The following is a 17,555-nucleotide window of genomic DNA, read 5'->3' as shown; positions in this document are numbered from 1 at the left end:
TTCATCATAATATTGCTCGTTTTCGTCTAAACATGCAATAGCAACTCTGACTGTACAATTTAAAATACTATTCTGTGTCTGGATGTATCCTAGCATGTATAGTTAAGATAATTTATCAAAACTGTATTCAAATGTGTAGAGAGCCTGTGTTAATACAACTTTGGAACTTATAGAAAATGGTTTGTAGTTGTATCTAGTAAGTGTTCTGCATTCCGGTATTTGGCCGTGGTCACAGATTCGCATTTTAAATATTTCAAATGTTTTTAAAATGTTCAAATAGCCAATATATTTAAAGTGGTTAAACTGATTTTGATGCCATTGTAACACATTTTGCTGGTGACCCCTATAGAACACCCTCAAGGACCCCTGGACGTCCCCTGACCACACTTTGAGAACCACTGGTCTATATTTCTGGCAAATGATTGCACCTATTTTTTGTTAATGAACAGTTCTGCCAACTAAGCATTTAAGACATTTCAAGTGAACAACATACCACAAGATGGTGCCATAGCACAGGCATCTACCAGGTGGTTGTGGTTCTCTCCAGTCTAGTGCAAACTTTCCAGTTGTTTTGTTTATGCAAATACCTTTTTTCACTGATTCATTTCTATACCCTATCTGTAGCTTACACACAGAGTCAGAGATGGAACAGAAAAAGGCTGTTTATTGCAACAAAAAACATTGGTCATAAAACAAAAAAAAATACATTTGTACAAGTACACGTAAAACAAAATCCAGGAAAGTTCAATCAGATAGAGGGTATTGCGCATGCATGAAGTGAGTGGCAAATCCAGTGGCAAAGTGAGTTTAACGTTGTTTAACATGTGATGCAATCATTTTCTGTTGTATGGGCAGTCATGGCCAGAAAAGTAGTTTTTTGCCACTCAGTAGGCGTTCCCGCATAACCTCCGGGTATAATGATGATGTCACACGCATACCCTCTATAAGGTCTACTAACAGAGGTGCTAAGCATAACATTTGATAAGATCAATAAATTAATGCTGCACAGATTTACACATACAGTACTGTATGATTTCTCCCCCCCGCCCCCCCCCCCCTCAGTCAGTCACACAACAAAACAAAAACGCCTCTTATAAGTGCAGAGTGACTTGTTGTCACATGCCACCTTTTCACCGAAGCATAATTTGCCTTTAATGCTATTCTAATAACACTCACACTCACCATCAGTATCAATTTAACACAAGGACAGTCAGTCTTTCTTAATCTTAAACTCTCTCTTTCTCAATCCTATAATCTGTGAATATGACCATCAACTGTTATATTATCGAGCTGCTTCTGTATGCGTCCAAAGACGCGTAACTATGGCAATGGTCACATTTTTACAAGAAATATAATGAAACAGGCCGACAACGAGGGCACACTGACGCACAAACAAAGCAGCGGGATGAATGGAGACACTAAGAGAAGGACCAGGGTAGGAGAAGGCTTTAAATACAGTAGGTAAATGAAGACACTAAGAGAAGGACCAGGGTAGGAGAAGGCTTTAAATACAGTAGGTAAATGATGAATGGAGACACTAAGAGAAGGACCAGGGTAGGAGAAGGCTTTAAATACAGTAGGTAAATGATGAATGGAGACACTAAGAGAAGGACCAGGGTAGGAGAAGGCTTTAAATACAGTAGGTAAATGATGAATGGAGACACTAAGAGAAGGACCAGGGTAGGAGAAGGCTTTAAATACAGTAGGTAAATGAAGACACTAAGAGAAGGACCAGGGTAGGAGAAGGCTTTAAATACAGTAGGTAAATGATGAATGAAGACACTAAGAGAAGGACCAGGGTAGGAGAAGGCTTTAAATACAGTAGGTAAATGATGAATGAAGACACTAAGAGAAGGACCAGGGTAGGAGAAGGCTTTAAATACAGTAGGTAAATGGATGCTTTAGTTTAGAATGTTCTGAAGTAAAATGAAACAAATGCTCACACAGTGCTGGGCTCCATTTGAAGAAAAGTATTTATTGCACCCGGAAAGTGCTTCGTGACGTTTCATCAGTCACAGTCTGATGAAGGGCGTGTAGCCCCGAAATGTCACACACAGCACTTTCAGGTTGCAATTAATACGCTCCTTCAAATGGAGCCCAGCAGTGTGCAAGCATTTGTTCATTTTCCTCAGTTTTATTTTTCACTCTGCACCTGCCCAAGGCAAGCCAGTTTGGATGTACATGTATTTCTTCTTTTTCATCTGAAGTTCTGCCAAAGAAAAAACAAGCACTAAACCAAAGAATGTGCATCCTTTGAGCTTTGTCAAAAATATTACATCCATTTGAAGAAAAATCCAGAGGTGGTGACTGATTGGAGATTGCCTTTCTATTCTCATGGTACTCACTGGGATGTAGAGCATAGTTGAGTTTGATGACGGGAACTGATAATGATACAAAGCAGTGGCTATAGCTAGGTGGTTTAGTCACGGTCAGTGCAGCATCGCCAGGCAGACAGGCCAGTGGGGGGTTGTTGAGGCCGGCTCTTAAGCCTAATTTATGCTTCGTTGTACGACCATTCACTTGAAAATGATGGTGTCCGACAGAGTATAAATTACGCTTTAGCTCGGCTGTGGTCTCGACACAGCTGATAGCACTGTTGTTCTGTACCTCCTAGCTGGGAGAGATTGCAGGGCTGGGGTCGGTGCTGATATTGACCAAGCACTCGCTGGATTTGAGGCTAGCCAAGGACTTGGAGCTTGGCAAAGATGCCAGAGAGCCACACAGGCCCAGCATTGAAGGAGTACAGTCTTTTCCTGGAGGGAGAGAATGGAAAGAAATATAACTATGCAGATGTTATGTAGATTAAGAGTAGGCTATAATATTTACTGTAGCATGCAGTTTAGACAGTTGCTAGGTTTGATGTTTACCTGGTATCCTAGTTACTTTTAGCATTACATTTCTTTCATTTCACTCTATTTACTTATTTTCCTTGCTCGCTCTGGATAAGATCAACTGCTAAATGCCTAAACTGTAATTGTAAATTGTACAATAAAACCTTGTCTCGTTGAATGGAGTTTGAGTCCAGCATAACTTGAAACTCCCACACAAATACACTCCACACACAGGCCTCAAGCATGCCTTTGTATGTGTGCGTATGTACAGTACACGTGGTTGTGTGAATACCTCCGAATGATGTGTACAGTATGTGTTGGTGTTGTGTTGGGGAGTTTGTTTCAGTCCACGAAATACAGATGGCATCTGTGTGTTGTTTTGACACTGCATCACGGTCTGGACATATGTACATGCTGTAAATGCATGAATAAACTGTATCATAATTTATAAGTATTCTCAAAGATTTCATACCTGCTGAGGACCAGGCAGCGTTTCCGTTCTGTTTCCCATCTGTCTTCTGGGAGTCTGAGTTCAGGCTGATATCGGCAGACAGCTGTTCCAAACTGTGGAAACTCCTCCTGAATGTACATATGTTTGTTGAACAATGTCTGTACTCATTTTGTCACTATTCACATTACTTGCTTATAGTGCAACTTGTGCTGTCTGTTCAGCTTTGATCGAATTAAGGTTGTGTATTTTGGTGTCTACATATAGTTAAGCTGCGAACGACCTGAGAGAAAAGGAATGTTAAGATAGACATCCCCATGTTATAGAACCCATCTCCCTCTATGGTTGTGAGATCTGGCCATCTGGGGTCCCCTTACCAACCAAGAACCCGAAAAATGGGATAAACACCAAACTGAGACTCTGCACACAGAACTCTTGCAAATCCATCCTCCGCACCCAACGGAAAACAACAAACAATGCTTGCAGGGCAGAATTAGGGAGATACCCACTCATCATAAAAATAAAGAAAAGAGCACTTGCATTTCATGACCACCTAAAAGAAAGCAACCCAGACACGCTCCATAACATAGCCCTCAATTACGGAGAGAACCTACAGGGATGCCCCCTTAGGCCTCACTCACACTGTTGCAAACATGCATACAACATGGCTGTGTTGTGCCCCCTCCCCCGTATCAAACAAAAATGTTTTGTCAAACCATGTGACTTCCATTGGAAATGCATTTGGGCGGCCATTAAACACGGACAAGACACAAGACAAATATTGTATGCATGTTGCAACAGTGTGAGTGAGGCCATGGTCCAGGGACTATATACACAAACGCAAGCACAACCACCAGACGGAAACCCATTGGACTCAACCAGATTATAAGAAAACAAAAAGAAAGCTACCTGGCATACTGGAAAGAGAACCAAACCAAAGCAAAATGGAATGCTATCTATCACTAAAAAGATAATATACATTGGCTGAATACCTGAACACGGTAAAAGACCCAAAACTGTAACCGTTTTAGAAAAGCAATACGCCACTCGAGGCCCCAGCTTACCGGGTATTTTACAATGGCTGGGAGGGTAGAAGACCCTCCTACCCGGTAACCTGAGACCTCTCGTGGCTCATTGCTTTAATATAACGATGCAATGTGACATAGCTCTGTTAAATGCTGTACACCACTGACTGTATATACTTTCCCCATTTTCTACTGTTTTTATTGTATTGTATTTGTGACACTTGCTTTGGCAATGTAAACATTTGTTTTCTCATGTCAATAAAGCTCCTTTGAATTGAATTGAATTGAATTGTGTCCCTGTATGGAGCATAACAAGTCCATTTCATCATGCTCTGGTTGTGCAGTGATACTGACTCTAATTCTACATGTCATAGAACTATGTGAACAAATTATTTAAAATAAAACACATTACATTCACTATTCACTTAGTGTTGTGTAAAAGAAACAATCGCATCAAGGTTTACCTGCGGAATAACTTGACATCACTCTGGTTGTTTTTAATGGTCGACCACTGGTTGACCAGGGGGATGGAGAGGTCCTTAGCCAGATGAGCAGAATCGCAGGGGATGAGGGATGATCTGATGGAAGCCCACAGGAAAACACATTCATTTACTACATGACATCCATTCCAAAATAACATGCACAAGGGGAGAGCAACAGACTTGAACTCATGCTTCCTTCATGCCTGAGTGTCCAAGTTGCTCCTTTACACCTGACAGGGGGGAGTTTCCCTGGTGGTAGCGCGTGGAAGGAACACGTTATTCCAACCAGTTCCTTTCCCCTCCATCAGGCGCCCCGGCTGGCCAGGGGAGGCAGTTTAGTGACCAGGATTACTGCATGTTTTTTGTGAGGGGAGAACATGCAAAGTCCACACAGAAAGGCCCTTTCGCCAACCCCGCCTTCGGGTATGGGCACTGATGACGCGGAGGAGGAAACACGCCGCCAGCACCCACAGCGTCCCGAGCGGGAATCGAACTCAGGACCTTCTAGCTGTGAGGCGACAGCACTACCAACTGTGCCACCGTACCGTGCCCCCAATAACATGCATTTTAAATTCATCATTGAGCCCTAACCACACCAAAGGGTCGCCATGATGCAACTCATTGGGTCCAAACGGTTGCAAGGAGTTGCATGGTGACCCTTTGGTGTGGTTTGGGCCATTGAATTCCATGCGTTGAATCACTTTGTAGGACGACGTGTGTCAACGTGCAACAAGACATATCACACCGGACAACGCTAAAACCGTCTCGACCCTTTGGTGTGGTTAGGGCTTTACAGTGCTTGAGCGTGCACGCGCGTGTGTGTGTGTGTGTGTGTGTGTGTGTGTGTGTGTGTGTGTGTGCGAGCGTGCACATGTGTGAATTACAGTTGTGCTTGTAGCTCCAGGACAACAGCCTCAAGCTCCTTCTTCTCCTGGTGGCTCTGAGCTGTCAGCTCATCCACCATGGTTCTCAGGCGCTTGTTCTCTGACTCCACGTTCTTCAGCTGGGACTCCCGTAGACGCACCAGCTCCTCCAGGTAACCCTGCACCACAACACAAAAGGTAGACGGGGTCAGTCTGACGGACAAACGTCAATTTAATATAGAAACAATACAAAACACTGTGATTGTGGAGACGTTATGGTGGTACAAATGGTGTATCGTTTCTAAGATACAGAAGCAGAGTACTGTCATTTCTCCCAAATTTCCTTGAGAGTATTATTATGCCTTTCACAATGGTTACAAATGCGTGTAACTTATTAAAGTTCCTGTTCAGCACTGCAGAGACTAGGGGCTCCATTTTTGAATGCCAATCTACATTGACACGTTGTGAGCTTGTAGACTGGCCATTTTAACTATTCAAAAATGTTTTGCAAAATAGGAAAAAAAGGCAAAGAAGTTCAGGGATAAGGGGTTTAGCGGTGACGAAAATGGAGCCCTAGGGGTTTGAATCCTACTTGGCCGGGGGTACCAACTCCTACAGGTTGGTCAGGGGCAGGTGTTTGAGACTAACTAGATCAGACAGTGTGTTCCTGCGACAACCGATTGTACAATTAGCGCCACCCCTTCACTTTCCATCATCACGTATAAGACATTCTCAACTGCTCTGTAGTCGTCACCTTCTGGGCGTAGACAATCTTAAATCTCTGCTCCATCTTGCGACACTTGTTGCTCCAGCTTTCTTCGTCGGTGACCAGGGGGACGTAGGGATGCTCTGGGACGCTCTCTTCACTGTTACTGCTGTCCACGCTGCGTCTGTCCTCCTCGTCACTCAGGTAGTCATAGCTTCACACACCATGAACACACGAGAGAGTGTTACAACCATACATGTCATCACATGTATGGTATACACATAGACACACACAGCTAATGGTTGTCCTTATGGTCGTTTAAAATAATTCAGCTGGGTCCGTCTCACCTCTGGGTGAACTTCAGGTAAGGTGTAAAGTCGATCACAGCTGGAGATTTGCCATCCAGTACCTCCCCCTTCAGGCAAAAACTGCACAGAGAAAGATATTATTATGCCAATCTTTAATATAAGAGAAAAAAAACTTTGTAAGAACATTAGTGGAAAGTGTGTGTGTGTGTGGGGGGGGGGGGGGGGGGAGTGCATGTGTGTGTGGGCGCGTGCGCATGCCGCATGCGTGCGTGCGTTTGTGTATGTGTCATCACTCAAAATTGACATTTGGGGAATTGGGGATTTATGGTATCTACAGTGTGTATAAAACGTGCTATTACATTTCTTATAAAGCTGGGTTCAAAGGGTATAAGAACTGCTCTGAAGCACTAAATGGGTTTTCACCTGAAGTCAATAGCGCTGAGCCCAATGAGCATTCCTGTCAGAACTGTAGCCTCTTCTCTCAGCATTATGGCACCGTCATCATAGAACCTCCTGCCGCATGAATAGCTGTCAGTGTCACTAAGTACTAGTGTGACGTTTCAGTTCGACTGCACTCAATATAAGAAAGATACTTGGAAATGTTGATATATTTTCAATAAACATCATTTATTAAACGTTGCTGTGGTCAATCTGACCTGGTCGTTCGAGTGTCTCTCAGGGCTGTAGCCACATATTCTGACAGGCGCTTCTCCATTAGGGCGACTCGAATCCATGCCCGGCCCTATAGAGAGTGGGCAGAGAATGGGGCGCACAGATTGAGAAAGTAGTGAGTAGGAACAGAGGGATTTCTCTATCTCTCTATGCCCCACCCATCTCTCTGTCCCACTCGAACACACAAAGGCATGCACGCAGCCACACACACACACACACACACACACACACACACACACACACACACACACACACACACACACACACACACACACAGGATCCTTGCCTTGGCTCGTGATGTGCTGATGTTCTCAATGTTTTCTATGCTGGCGATGCAGTTGTTCTGCACCTTGCTGCATGCTAGCCGGATGTATTCCCAAAAACTGCGCTGGCCATCCGAGCTGAACCAGCTTCCTGAACCTGGTCCAAGGTTTAAACACAGTGATGACTCATACTGTACCTGCTCCTACCTACAGTAGTCCACACAGTTAACCCATTTTGGGGCGGAAACCCCTTTTGGTGTTTTAAGCATTATGTTGTACTTTAGCTGTCAAAAATCGCGAAAATGTGGCGCAAATGTTTATATATTCTTTCAGAGCGACATATTTTCAGATGGGGGTCGCCAGCCAATTTCATATATTTTTGGGGTCCTTGACATGAAATATTGAGCACCACTGATACAGACACATGAGGGATTTCAGAAAACTGTCAGAATTTAGAAGACTTTTTTTTTTACGTCAGGCCTAAATGGGTTAACATGCACATATAGAATATAGTACAGCTCAATGTAGAGACACTGTATAGTGTAGAGATTATGGATATGATTAGCTGTCTGTTGTCAGAAAATAATTAAATAAATCTATTGAACAACAGAACAAGATAAATGTGCTCAGTAGAGTGGAGACCTAAAACAAATGGAAGCGGGTGTGGCCTGGGGAGGTCAACAAGTGCGGTGAATATTTAACCAGTTCTCTGCTTGCTCTGTCTGCGACATATAATGTCCTGACAATGTTGTGGTGTTACATGAATCCATTAAAAGACGACTTCAGACATTTTCAACCTATCTTCATATCTACCAGTGACATCATCGATGGGGAACCCAAGCTAGTAGAAATTGCTGGCTTTTCTATTTCTGGAAAGTTAGAATCCTATAATGGACGCCATTGTTCTTGCCTTAATAAAAATAAAATTAAAATCACACCCGTGTGAATTGAGGGGCGCTCTTATCATCTTACAACATCGAGGAGGGAATTCGGTAATACGACTCAAACTTAATACATACAGGTATGTTTTACGTGTAGTGATGATGTAAAACAAACAGTGTCAAAACAAATAAAACATTAAATTCTCCTTATTGTTAATGGCATTTAATGTTTGTGTTAGGGACAAGATGACGTACATTTTCTCTTCGTTGTCAATGGCGTTTTCGAAACAAACTAACTAAAGACAAAAATGTTACCTGTGTATAGGCGGGGCCGGCGCCCCTCAAAAATAATACCATTTTATCATGCGCATCAGAGAGGACCAATTATATGAAGATAAGTTAAAAAATGGGTTACGTTGTCTGATAATAAATGATGCACCTTTTTATATAGGCCGTGCTGCATGTTACACTCCTTTAAGGAGTCCCATGAGTTCTTCATCCCATGAGTTCTTCTTTGCCAAATGAGAAAACTTTCTTCAACTGCTCATGAAACATGACATCTTTGGAAGTTACACAGCTTTTAATGAGAAGCCTCACCCTCCCCTGCCACATCACCTTTTGGCCAATAATTATGAAGAGTTCATACGGTACTGTTCTTCTTTTCCCTATGGCAAACCATTTCAAAAGGTGTCATGCCAATTAGTTTATCTATTTTGGAAATATCCTTCAAACAAGACAAATGTACAGACAAAAAGAAGAAGAGTAAAAATATAAGCCCAATCAATGCAACTCCGCTGGTAATAATATAATTACGTTTCACACAGCATTGCACAATTTTATAAAGTGATATCTTAAGATATCGCTTGTTCTTCAACTTTATCGCCATTCGTCACACATTCAAAAGCAGTTGGTTTTGATCAGCTATACCTAATCAATGGAATATAAAGTACTCACATTTCCACCTTTGGTATTGGCGCACATCAATAAACGAACGCGTACGTGTTTCGGCTAAGAGCCTTCATCAGAGCATCGTATGTTACCTGTTGTGTTACCTTTGAAGCGGTGGCTGAGGATGTGTTCTAATATGGCAGCAAAGTTGATAAACTCCTCAGACGAGTCATCTATAGGCTCTGCGGTGTACTTCTCTAGGAGAGTCTTCACAGAGAATCTGGACAAGTACAGAAAAAGACATCACTTTAGCAATTAGAATATTTTTGTACTATATAGTCATGTGAAGGAAATTGACTTTTGACGTGTTGAGACTGAGAGCGTCAATACAATGTGTGCAAATAAAGTGTAGTGCAAGCACCAACATCCAAGACAAATGTACTACTGTATTTGAAGGTCAGAACAATAGCGAGAAGTAAGGTTTTTGGGAGACGCGCCATCTGATGCTACTGAGGTCACCGCGATTGTGCGACTGGCACAATGTAACCCTTCAGTTCTTTGGCAGTGTTACCATGACAACCATACAATTAACACCCTGTCTCTTTCCAGTGGCAGATGACACGGTATCAGCGGCGCTGCAGCCTTTGTCCACCCCGGGCTTCCAGGTCACTTTGGGTCCCTCAAAGGAGGACCGACCATAATCAAGGAATGATGAAATACTCCCTCCCCCTCCTCTATACGATGGTCTGATCTATTTAGGGCAGTTTGTGCCACCGCTTTAGTTTGGCTTTTGACCTTACCCTGCTGTACTAGAGGCAGGAGGCTATGCGGTGTACTTGCTAAGAGGCACGACGGACCAGGGCTCACTGCCTCCGGTTCGATGGGCAACACTAGTATTACTGAGGGCAAGACTGCCCTGGCCGTAGGTAAAACCTCTATTGCCAGGGGAAAGACTCTCGTTTCCTTGGGCAACTCCTCCATCTTCAGGGGAGTGACCAAAACCTCCATGGGAGATTCCACCATTCAGAGAGAAAAGACGACGGTAGCTTTGGGACGAGCCAGCTTCACTCGAGGAAGCACCACCACCTCTTTCCGCAAAGCGTTGATGTCCAAGCGCAGAACCACCTAAGATCGATGGACAGAACTCCAGGGACCAGGTCTAAAACACCAAAATTGGAAAAGCAGTCGAAAACAGACACTAACGATGAGTGGAAAACCACATACTTGTCGAGTAAGACATCCTTCACTAAAGGCAGGGTTTTGATCCTGAAGACTAAGTACGCATTCTCCTGGGGTAAATCTTCGATCTCCTGGAGCAGGACCACTATAACCTTGGGCAACATTACTTTAGCGGTGGGCAAAACCTCTGTCACACGAGGCGAGAACACAAGCTCTATCACAACCGTGACCTTCACCCATGGAACCAGGTCCGTGTCGGTGGTCAAAACCACCCTCACAAGGGGAACAGAAACTCACAGCAACCTCTACTGGAATTTTCACACGTGAATACTGTGTACACACTCAAAACTGGGGGATGTCTATCGTGTCCGTTTTAGCAGGTCAGTGAATCGGGAGTTGCTTTTCAAATAAACCCAATGTTTAAATGAATTTGTCACTTTTGAAAAGGTGTATATCCAACAATGTGTGTAAGTGCAAAATGAGTGGCGAGCTTAATGGGCTTGCGTTCAAATGAGAAAGATTTTCCACAGCCCTTGCTGTGATCATTATTCAAATGATGCCAGTAATGAGATGAGGATTTGCTGGTAGGGAGGGGAAGTGTGACAGAGCTGTGTGTGTGTGTGATGTATGTGGAGACACAAGAGAGCATGCCATCAGCACACTGTTCTCCTACGATTCTCACCCCATATTGTTCATTCAGTTCTTCGGCGCTAAAGCATGTTTCATTTTGCATGTTGTTAATACCGGTCTATATTTCTGTCTGCATGCATTTCAAATAACTATGCGGTGTGTTCAACAGCAAAATCATTAGGAAAATATGTCTTTAGGAGGAAGACTGACTGGTGCATATAAAAGTAACAATGCTTAAACATTGCTTGGCTTGATTATTTTAGTTATTAAACAACTTTGACTTTTTAGATATATTAATGTGGTCAAAAGGTGGAAGAAAATATAGACTCAATTAAATATACATACAATTAAATATACAAATCTCAAACGAAAAACACTGAGCCACACCCATATTTCAAAGGAAAGCAAAGATATGAAAATAATACGGGTATAATATAAAAGCTCAGCTATATATGAGAAATATGAACACATACCACCTTCCATGTCTTAGCCGTGCATGTCATTTTAAGAATGCTATATGACATTTTTCACAGTAGCAATGTCTTACAACTAGGTGCCATAGGGAACAATGGTTCGGATGAAAGTGATGTCACCACAGATTGTCCCCTGTTGCAACAATGTCTCCTTCAGCTGTCCAATGTCGTCGTGGTGACGGGGACAATCGTTCCACTGTCCTGGTCCCCCCCCCAGATAGGCTGTGGCCACCTACGGCTGCCTCTGTCCATTCACAGGGACACATGTGGTGGTATGTGGCCTTCCAGAGCCCACGTTTTCCAGCTCAACGACAGTATTATGTGACACGGTGGGTAGCTCTCTCCGCGCTTAGCATTTCTGGTCTGTTCTGGAACGTAGAGCTGCTGTTACTATCACACCCCAAAGGGCTCGCGGAGCAGGGTGTGCTGCATGAGTGTGCGATGCCGATGCGCTGTGCCGAGTGAACCCCAGAAAAAACAACCGTCTCAGCCGCCGGGTCAGGAAGACGATCTTCTTCGCCACAATGGGCAACACCAGCATCACCGAGGGGAAGACAGCCATCTCCATGGGCAGCAGCACAATAAAGAGGGCAAAGGCGACATATGCCATGGGAGACTCCTTCATCACCAGGGGAAGGAAGACCACGTCCCTGGGCAGCCAGACCTTTGTCAGTGCCAAGACCAAGTTCAACCTCGGGGGTGCCTCGTTCAGCAGGGGCACGACGACCACTTCATTTCGGAAAGCCTTGAAGTTCTTTCCCAAACGCAAAACCCTCTAGACGTCCTCTATAGGCGTCGACGGGCGAGGGGACTGGCAGTTAACTCCACGACACAAAAAGACAAAACAGAACAACAACAACACCATCACAGGGAACATACAGACGCCATGGCAACCTCTGCAGAGGGTTTATCGAAAGTTACTTCAAAAACTGGATTACATTTGTTTCCGGAACCTTTAATTTTTTGATCATGCAGGATTTATCGAGGAAGCAGGTCAGTAGCATCATAATTCTATCAAGACATGTACTATACGAAACCCATGTAGGACAGTCCTCTTGGGTGGTGGTCATAAATAGGTACAGGATGCCACACTTGTCGTTTTGTCTAGATAGGATGCCTCCCAGTAGATAGACACTGCTCTCCACAGTGACCCATAGACTCTGCTTTAATAATAATAATATATACGATTTATATGGCGCTTTTCTGGGTACCCAAAGTCGCCATACATGCAGTAGGCTACACTCCATCAGTCAACATGACTTTTCTAGTAAAGTACAAATAGTTCAGGGGTGTGGCCGTGGCCACCTACGGCTGACTCTGTCCATTTAGCAGTTTGTTGTGCTGGACTTCAAGATTCTGTTACAGAAAAGTGTCAAAATGTAGTATGACATCAGAAGGGTGGTCTCACTCTGACATTACGACATAATTTGATATTAAGACATTATTATTTGTGCTGATGCAATTCATGTAACGAAAGCTGATGTTACATTGAAATGATTAGAAGTGGACCACGGTATTTTGGTGTGAAGGGGAGTTAACAAGTAGGAATCACTGGCATGCCTCAAAATGCAAATCGATAGACTGCCACAGCAACATGCACTTGGTACGATTTGACACTGAAAAACAACTGCAGGGCAGTATGACAAGCGTCTTTTGTGCCCCCTCTCACTCACTCTGGATCACAGCCAGGCCCACTCTCAACTCTCTTCAAACGCCCTCTTGTTCTTCTACTGTACTTACTTACACAGCTCTGTTTGATCAGCAACAACATCTATAGCCCTACAATAATTCACCTGCACGGTAAAAATCGGAAGTGTTCATTTGGTCTACCGTACTCTAAATGGACCATACTGTGTCAGCAGCTATGCCAAGCAGATCAAGCCTTTAATTAACTCATCAAGTGTTCGGTTTTATTACTTTTTCCACATTTCCCCATGAGCCCATCCTTGACTCCTTTCTTTCTTTCTCTCTCTCTCTCTCTCATTCCCTTTCTTCCTCTTCCTGCCTCTCTTTGCTTAGTCGTGGAACAGCTGACACAGGCGGACTTCTCCATGGCCACAGACTTGTGTCACCCCACCTGAGGGTTTGCTTGTTTTTTATCAACCTGGACTGTGGTGGAGAGGCCCAGTCCTGTACTGGATCAGCATTCTCCATCCAGACAGCACGAGTATAGACAAGGAGATTCCCATGTGTTGTAATGGAAATGTTTAATGGGATTAATGCTTATGATTTCTGGGCATATATCCAAACACACTGAAATATGATATAGTTGAAGGAGGGTGTGTCTCCTTTCCTCTCCCCCTGTGAATGAGAGTCCAGGCAAAGTGTTTTATGGTCAGAGTATGTGAGAATGGATCGGTGCGCAAGATAGGAAAAGGGGTTCTGAATGGGGAGAACTGAGTGCAGATATATGTTTGTATTTAAAAGGGGGAGTAACATGAAAGACAACAGTATGCCACTGTGAATTATTACAATATGGAAGGATTGGAGATGTTTCTTTAACAAGGAACAAATGACAAAAAAAGAAAAGACACCTAAGACAAAAATTACGCAAATCTTTGTGAAATTATGCTGTTCAAGACAAGTTCAAGACAAGCCCTGCTTTTGTGTAGTAAAATCTGAGAATGTTTTACTCATAGCACTTTGCACCTGAAATATTGTTGAGCCACACCTAATGGCAAATTTATATTTAGTTGTACGTATAGTATAAATTATAAATATAAATTAGGAATATGACGACTTCAACCTCAGGCAGAATGCAACACACCAACATTCCTTCCTTCCTTTTCCCATCTTCCCTTTTTTTGCAGGAAGAAATAGTGAGAAAATCTAGAACATCTCTAAAGTCTCATCAATTGTGTCTATGTTTCCTTAGGTTCCCTGTGTCGACAACAGCAATGTTCATCCAGTCTTGGACCTCGGCATGTGAGCCCTTAGCAAGAATAATGAAAAACAAAAAATTGAAAAACAGTAAATATTAGGCCTATACATTACATCATATGGCCTGAAAAAAAGAAACTTGTGACTGCTGATTTCCCTGGTTTACAGTAGGCTTTTTCAATACACCAGAGTAATTTTATGTAAATTCTTAAACAATTACAGCATCTTGGCTCTGAGAGCCAGTGTTAGACTAAATCTGATACCCAGAGCAACAATGCCACAATATGTCAGATCATCAAAGTCAAACTGTTATCACTTTCTTGGCAAAGATGCACATTTGAGTTCTAATTTCATTTTGTTTAAACCGAATGCATCAAGCCTAAATCATGACATAAACCTAAAGTAGAAAATGTTTCCCATGGTGTTAAAACTGTTCAGCAGGTTTCCCTTTATTATAAAAACAAATGTCTATTGCTGTATATGTATGTCTCATCATAAATGAAGTAAATAGGGCCTTGAAACCCTCTGACATGATATCAAAAGGAGCCTAGAAACAGTACACTATGCCAGAACTGGTAAAAAAAAAAAATATACGAATATACATAATGGTGAACTCTCAATGGGACTATAAAGCTAATTTATGTTTGTTAGGACCCTCCTCCCATGAGATATAACATTGAACGAACATTTTATTACAATACAAAAGATTCTTGTATTAAGCCTATATGGATCAAAGTTGCATAACCCCAAACAAACAAGCAAACAAACATTTTAAGTCCCAAAAAATGATATGAGATCATCAAATGAACTGTAAAAGGGATTTGAAAAATGTTAATCTCTGTGTGTGTTGATTGTATGTTAAATGTGTATGATGTAATAGTGAAGGAACAGATGTTAAACTTTATATATACGCACGTGTATTTCGAAGAAAAAAAAATGCTTGAACTGTTGTTCTAACTGAGCACTAATGTGAGCTTTTTAGCGAGGTTAAGGATCTGAAAGTATAGCTGCATCTCTGTCAGCAGAAACAAGGCTGTCTACGGTGTCGTTGCATTGCATTAGAAGCAACGTTGCCCTGCTGATCTCCACAAACATGATAGCTGGGACACAGCAATTTAGCATGACACAATGCACAGCCAGAAGTGACAGCAGCAAGTAGCCTACAGTATCTCTGCGGTAAAACCTGAGGTCACACTCAACCTTTAACTACTTGAATGCCATCGACTGTCACCAGAATATATGGTTGATATGAAGAAGAGAAATACAAAAGTAATTTTGATGTATAGTTCCCTGATGGCCATTTCTAGAAACAATGCCGTCATCGACAGATCTGCAGACCGGGGCTGACAGTGATACAGATATTTGATCAAATATTCAAAGCCTGGAAGAAGTGCCTTCCAAACTGTACCTAATCAATGTCAATGTCTTCCATTAGGAGATATGGGGGTGTGGTGGGACTATTGTGTAATGAGCATTACTTGTTGGAATTTATTTCAGTCTCTCTTGTCCTCTGTCCTTCGTCTTTAAATGTTTGGATTAAAATGGTCTTAGCCTGGTGGTCAGTCACTGGAATAAGGCCAAATACAAACAGTCGTCTTTGTGTGCTCTTGCTAATCTTTGTTGCCGTCTTAAGTCTGTTGTTGAACTTTCTTTCTTTTGAAGCATGCACTGTGTGATGCTATGTATGTTCAGTTACAATGTATGTGTGTCACTAAGAGATGAACCTTTGACAGAAAGGTATACTGTAATAAAACACTTGCTTGATTGTGTGTCTATTTCAGAGTCTGAATATTTGTAGTGTTTTGAGTTTGTTTTATTTTCCACAACAAATGCTGCACATTCACTTCAGACAATTATCAACCAATGAGAATAATCAATAGGCTAATTGACACATGATACACTTTAGGACAGAATTCAACCATGAACATGAACCATATACTACATATTAACTATAAGCTCAGTCTAAGCACGAGTCAACTATTCAATTGCAAATAATACAGAGAAGTAGATAAGTAGACAGATAAGTAGATAAGTAGACAGGTAAGGTTTGCCTAATTAAATAAAGGTATTTTCCTCAACAATAGTTAATTCCTGTGTAAGTCTCTGATGATAAAAATAGAGGCCCAGACTCTCAGGCCACCATGTGACATAATTTATTCTTAAAGCTAAATGACAGCAACGCCTACAGTACAGTGTCAACAAACATTCTGCTATGATCAATAATAGCTTCCTCCACATTCACATTCTAGCAGCACAGTCTGCTAAAGGAGCGTTATAGTCAAAGCCTCCGAATGTCCTTGTCCCAAACAGGCCCTGATCATTACAGTGTCACTTTGGTGATGGAAGAAGAAACTGGCCTATATTATACATTTATACTGCCATTATACCGCGGAGATATTATGATAGACGGCCGGTGTTATATAGGCCTACTCCTATAGGCTATAGTTCAGATTCAGAATGAACATGATTGATTTAAACAGAACGGAGCCATGTCATGTCATGTCATCATATCATGTCCGGGGTACGGTTACCTGAAGGTGAAAACGCACCTGCCTGCAGGCTGAGCCGCCTGCCTCCATCCCCTCTTAATAACGATGGTGATTTAGCTTTGAATAAAGCATTTCTTTTAAAATTAGGCCTATATCTTTTTTCCCCTTTTTTTAAACCGTAATCATACTATACTGTCCTGGTGTTTTCTTGGACGATCTCTGACACAGAAGACCATGAATGAAGCCGGCAAGGAAAGGTATTTGCTAAATGTCAATGTCGTGTCACCCGCAGAGATGGGCTGCATATTGTGATGATAGGCTACATACCTGCAAACCGTGATGAGATTTTTCCGCTCCACACCGACGCTCCGAGTTGATGCCTTTTTCGATGTCAAGCCCATAGCCATTGCTGTGTGGATGCAGCCAGACTCCATTCAGCAGCGGGCGGCTCGATCGGAGCCTTTCGGGTTCCCTGCCTGCACTGGACGGACGGACCCCTCCCTCCTCCTGGACCCTACGTCGGTCGTAATGCCTGCT

At 42.6% G+C, this 17,555-nt stretch overlaps 1 protein-coding gene and 1 long non-coding RNA gene across 4 annotated transcripts; one reads left to right on the top strand and one right to left on the bottom strand.

The window, feature by feature from the left end:
• Window positions 1–1,066: 1,066 nt before the first annotated feature.
• On the bottom strand, window positions 1,067–17,524 carry rundc3aa (RUN domain containing 3Aa). 3 transcript variants are annotated; one of them, XM_080775721.1, is made up of 11 exons: window positions 17,346–17,524; window positions 9,520–9,647; window positions 7,622–7,755; window positions 7,320–7,405; window positions 7,087–7,176; window positions 6,703–6,783; window positions 6,404–6,569; window positions 5,671–5,828; window positions 4,769–4,882; window positions 3,304–3,410; window positions 1,067–2,753 (listed from the first exon to the last, which is right to left on the bottom strand). In XM_080775721.1, exons 1-11 carry the CDS (start codon window positions 17,450–17,452, stop codon window positions 2,611–2,613), a joined length of 1,314 nt encoding a protein of 437 aa, XP_080631847.1. In that variant the 5' UTR covers window positions 17,453–17,524; the 3' UTR covers window positions 1,067–2,610. The 3 variants fall into 3 exon arrangements, with proteins under 3 accessions (XP_080631847.1, XP_080631849.1, XP_080631848.1); XM_080775723.1 differs by having other exon boundaries at window positions 9,532–9,647; XM_080775722.1 differs by lacking the exon at window positions 17,346–17,524 and adding an exon at window positions 10,592–10,922 and having other exon boundaries at window positions 9,532–9,647.
• On the top strand, window positions 11,837–16,298 carry LOC308323867. Its single transcript, XR_013964853.1, has 2 exons — window positions 11,837–12,642; window positions 14,525–16,298. It is a non-coding gene; the product is annotated as an uncharacterized lncRNA (long non-coding RNA).
• Window positions 17,525–17,555: the final 31 nt, after the last annotated feature.

This window comes from Protomyctophum bolini, assembly GCF_963924005.1.
Source record: "Protomyctophum bolini genome assembly, chromosome: 11".
Classification (NCBI taxonomy): Eukaryota; Metazoa; Chordata; class Actinopteri; order Myctophiformes; family Myctophidae; genus Protomyctophum; species Protomyctophum bolini.
The sequence above is the reverse complement of the archived record's forward strand: the minus strand, read 5'-3'. Positions and strand labels throughout refer to the sequence as shown.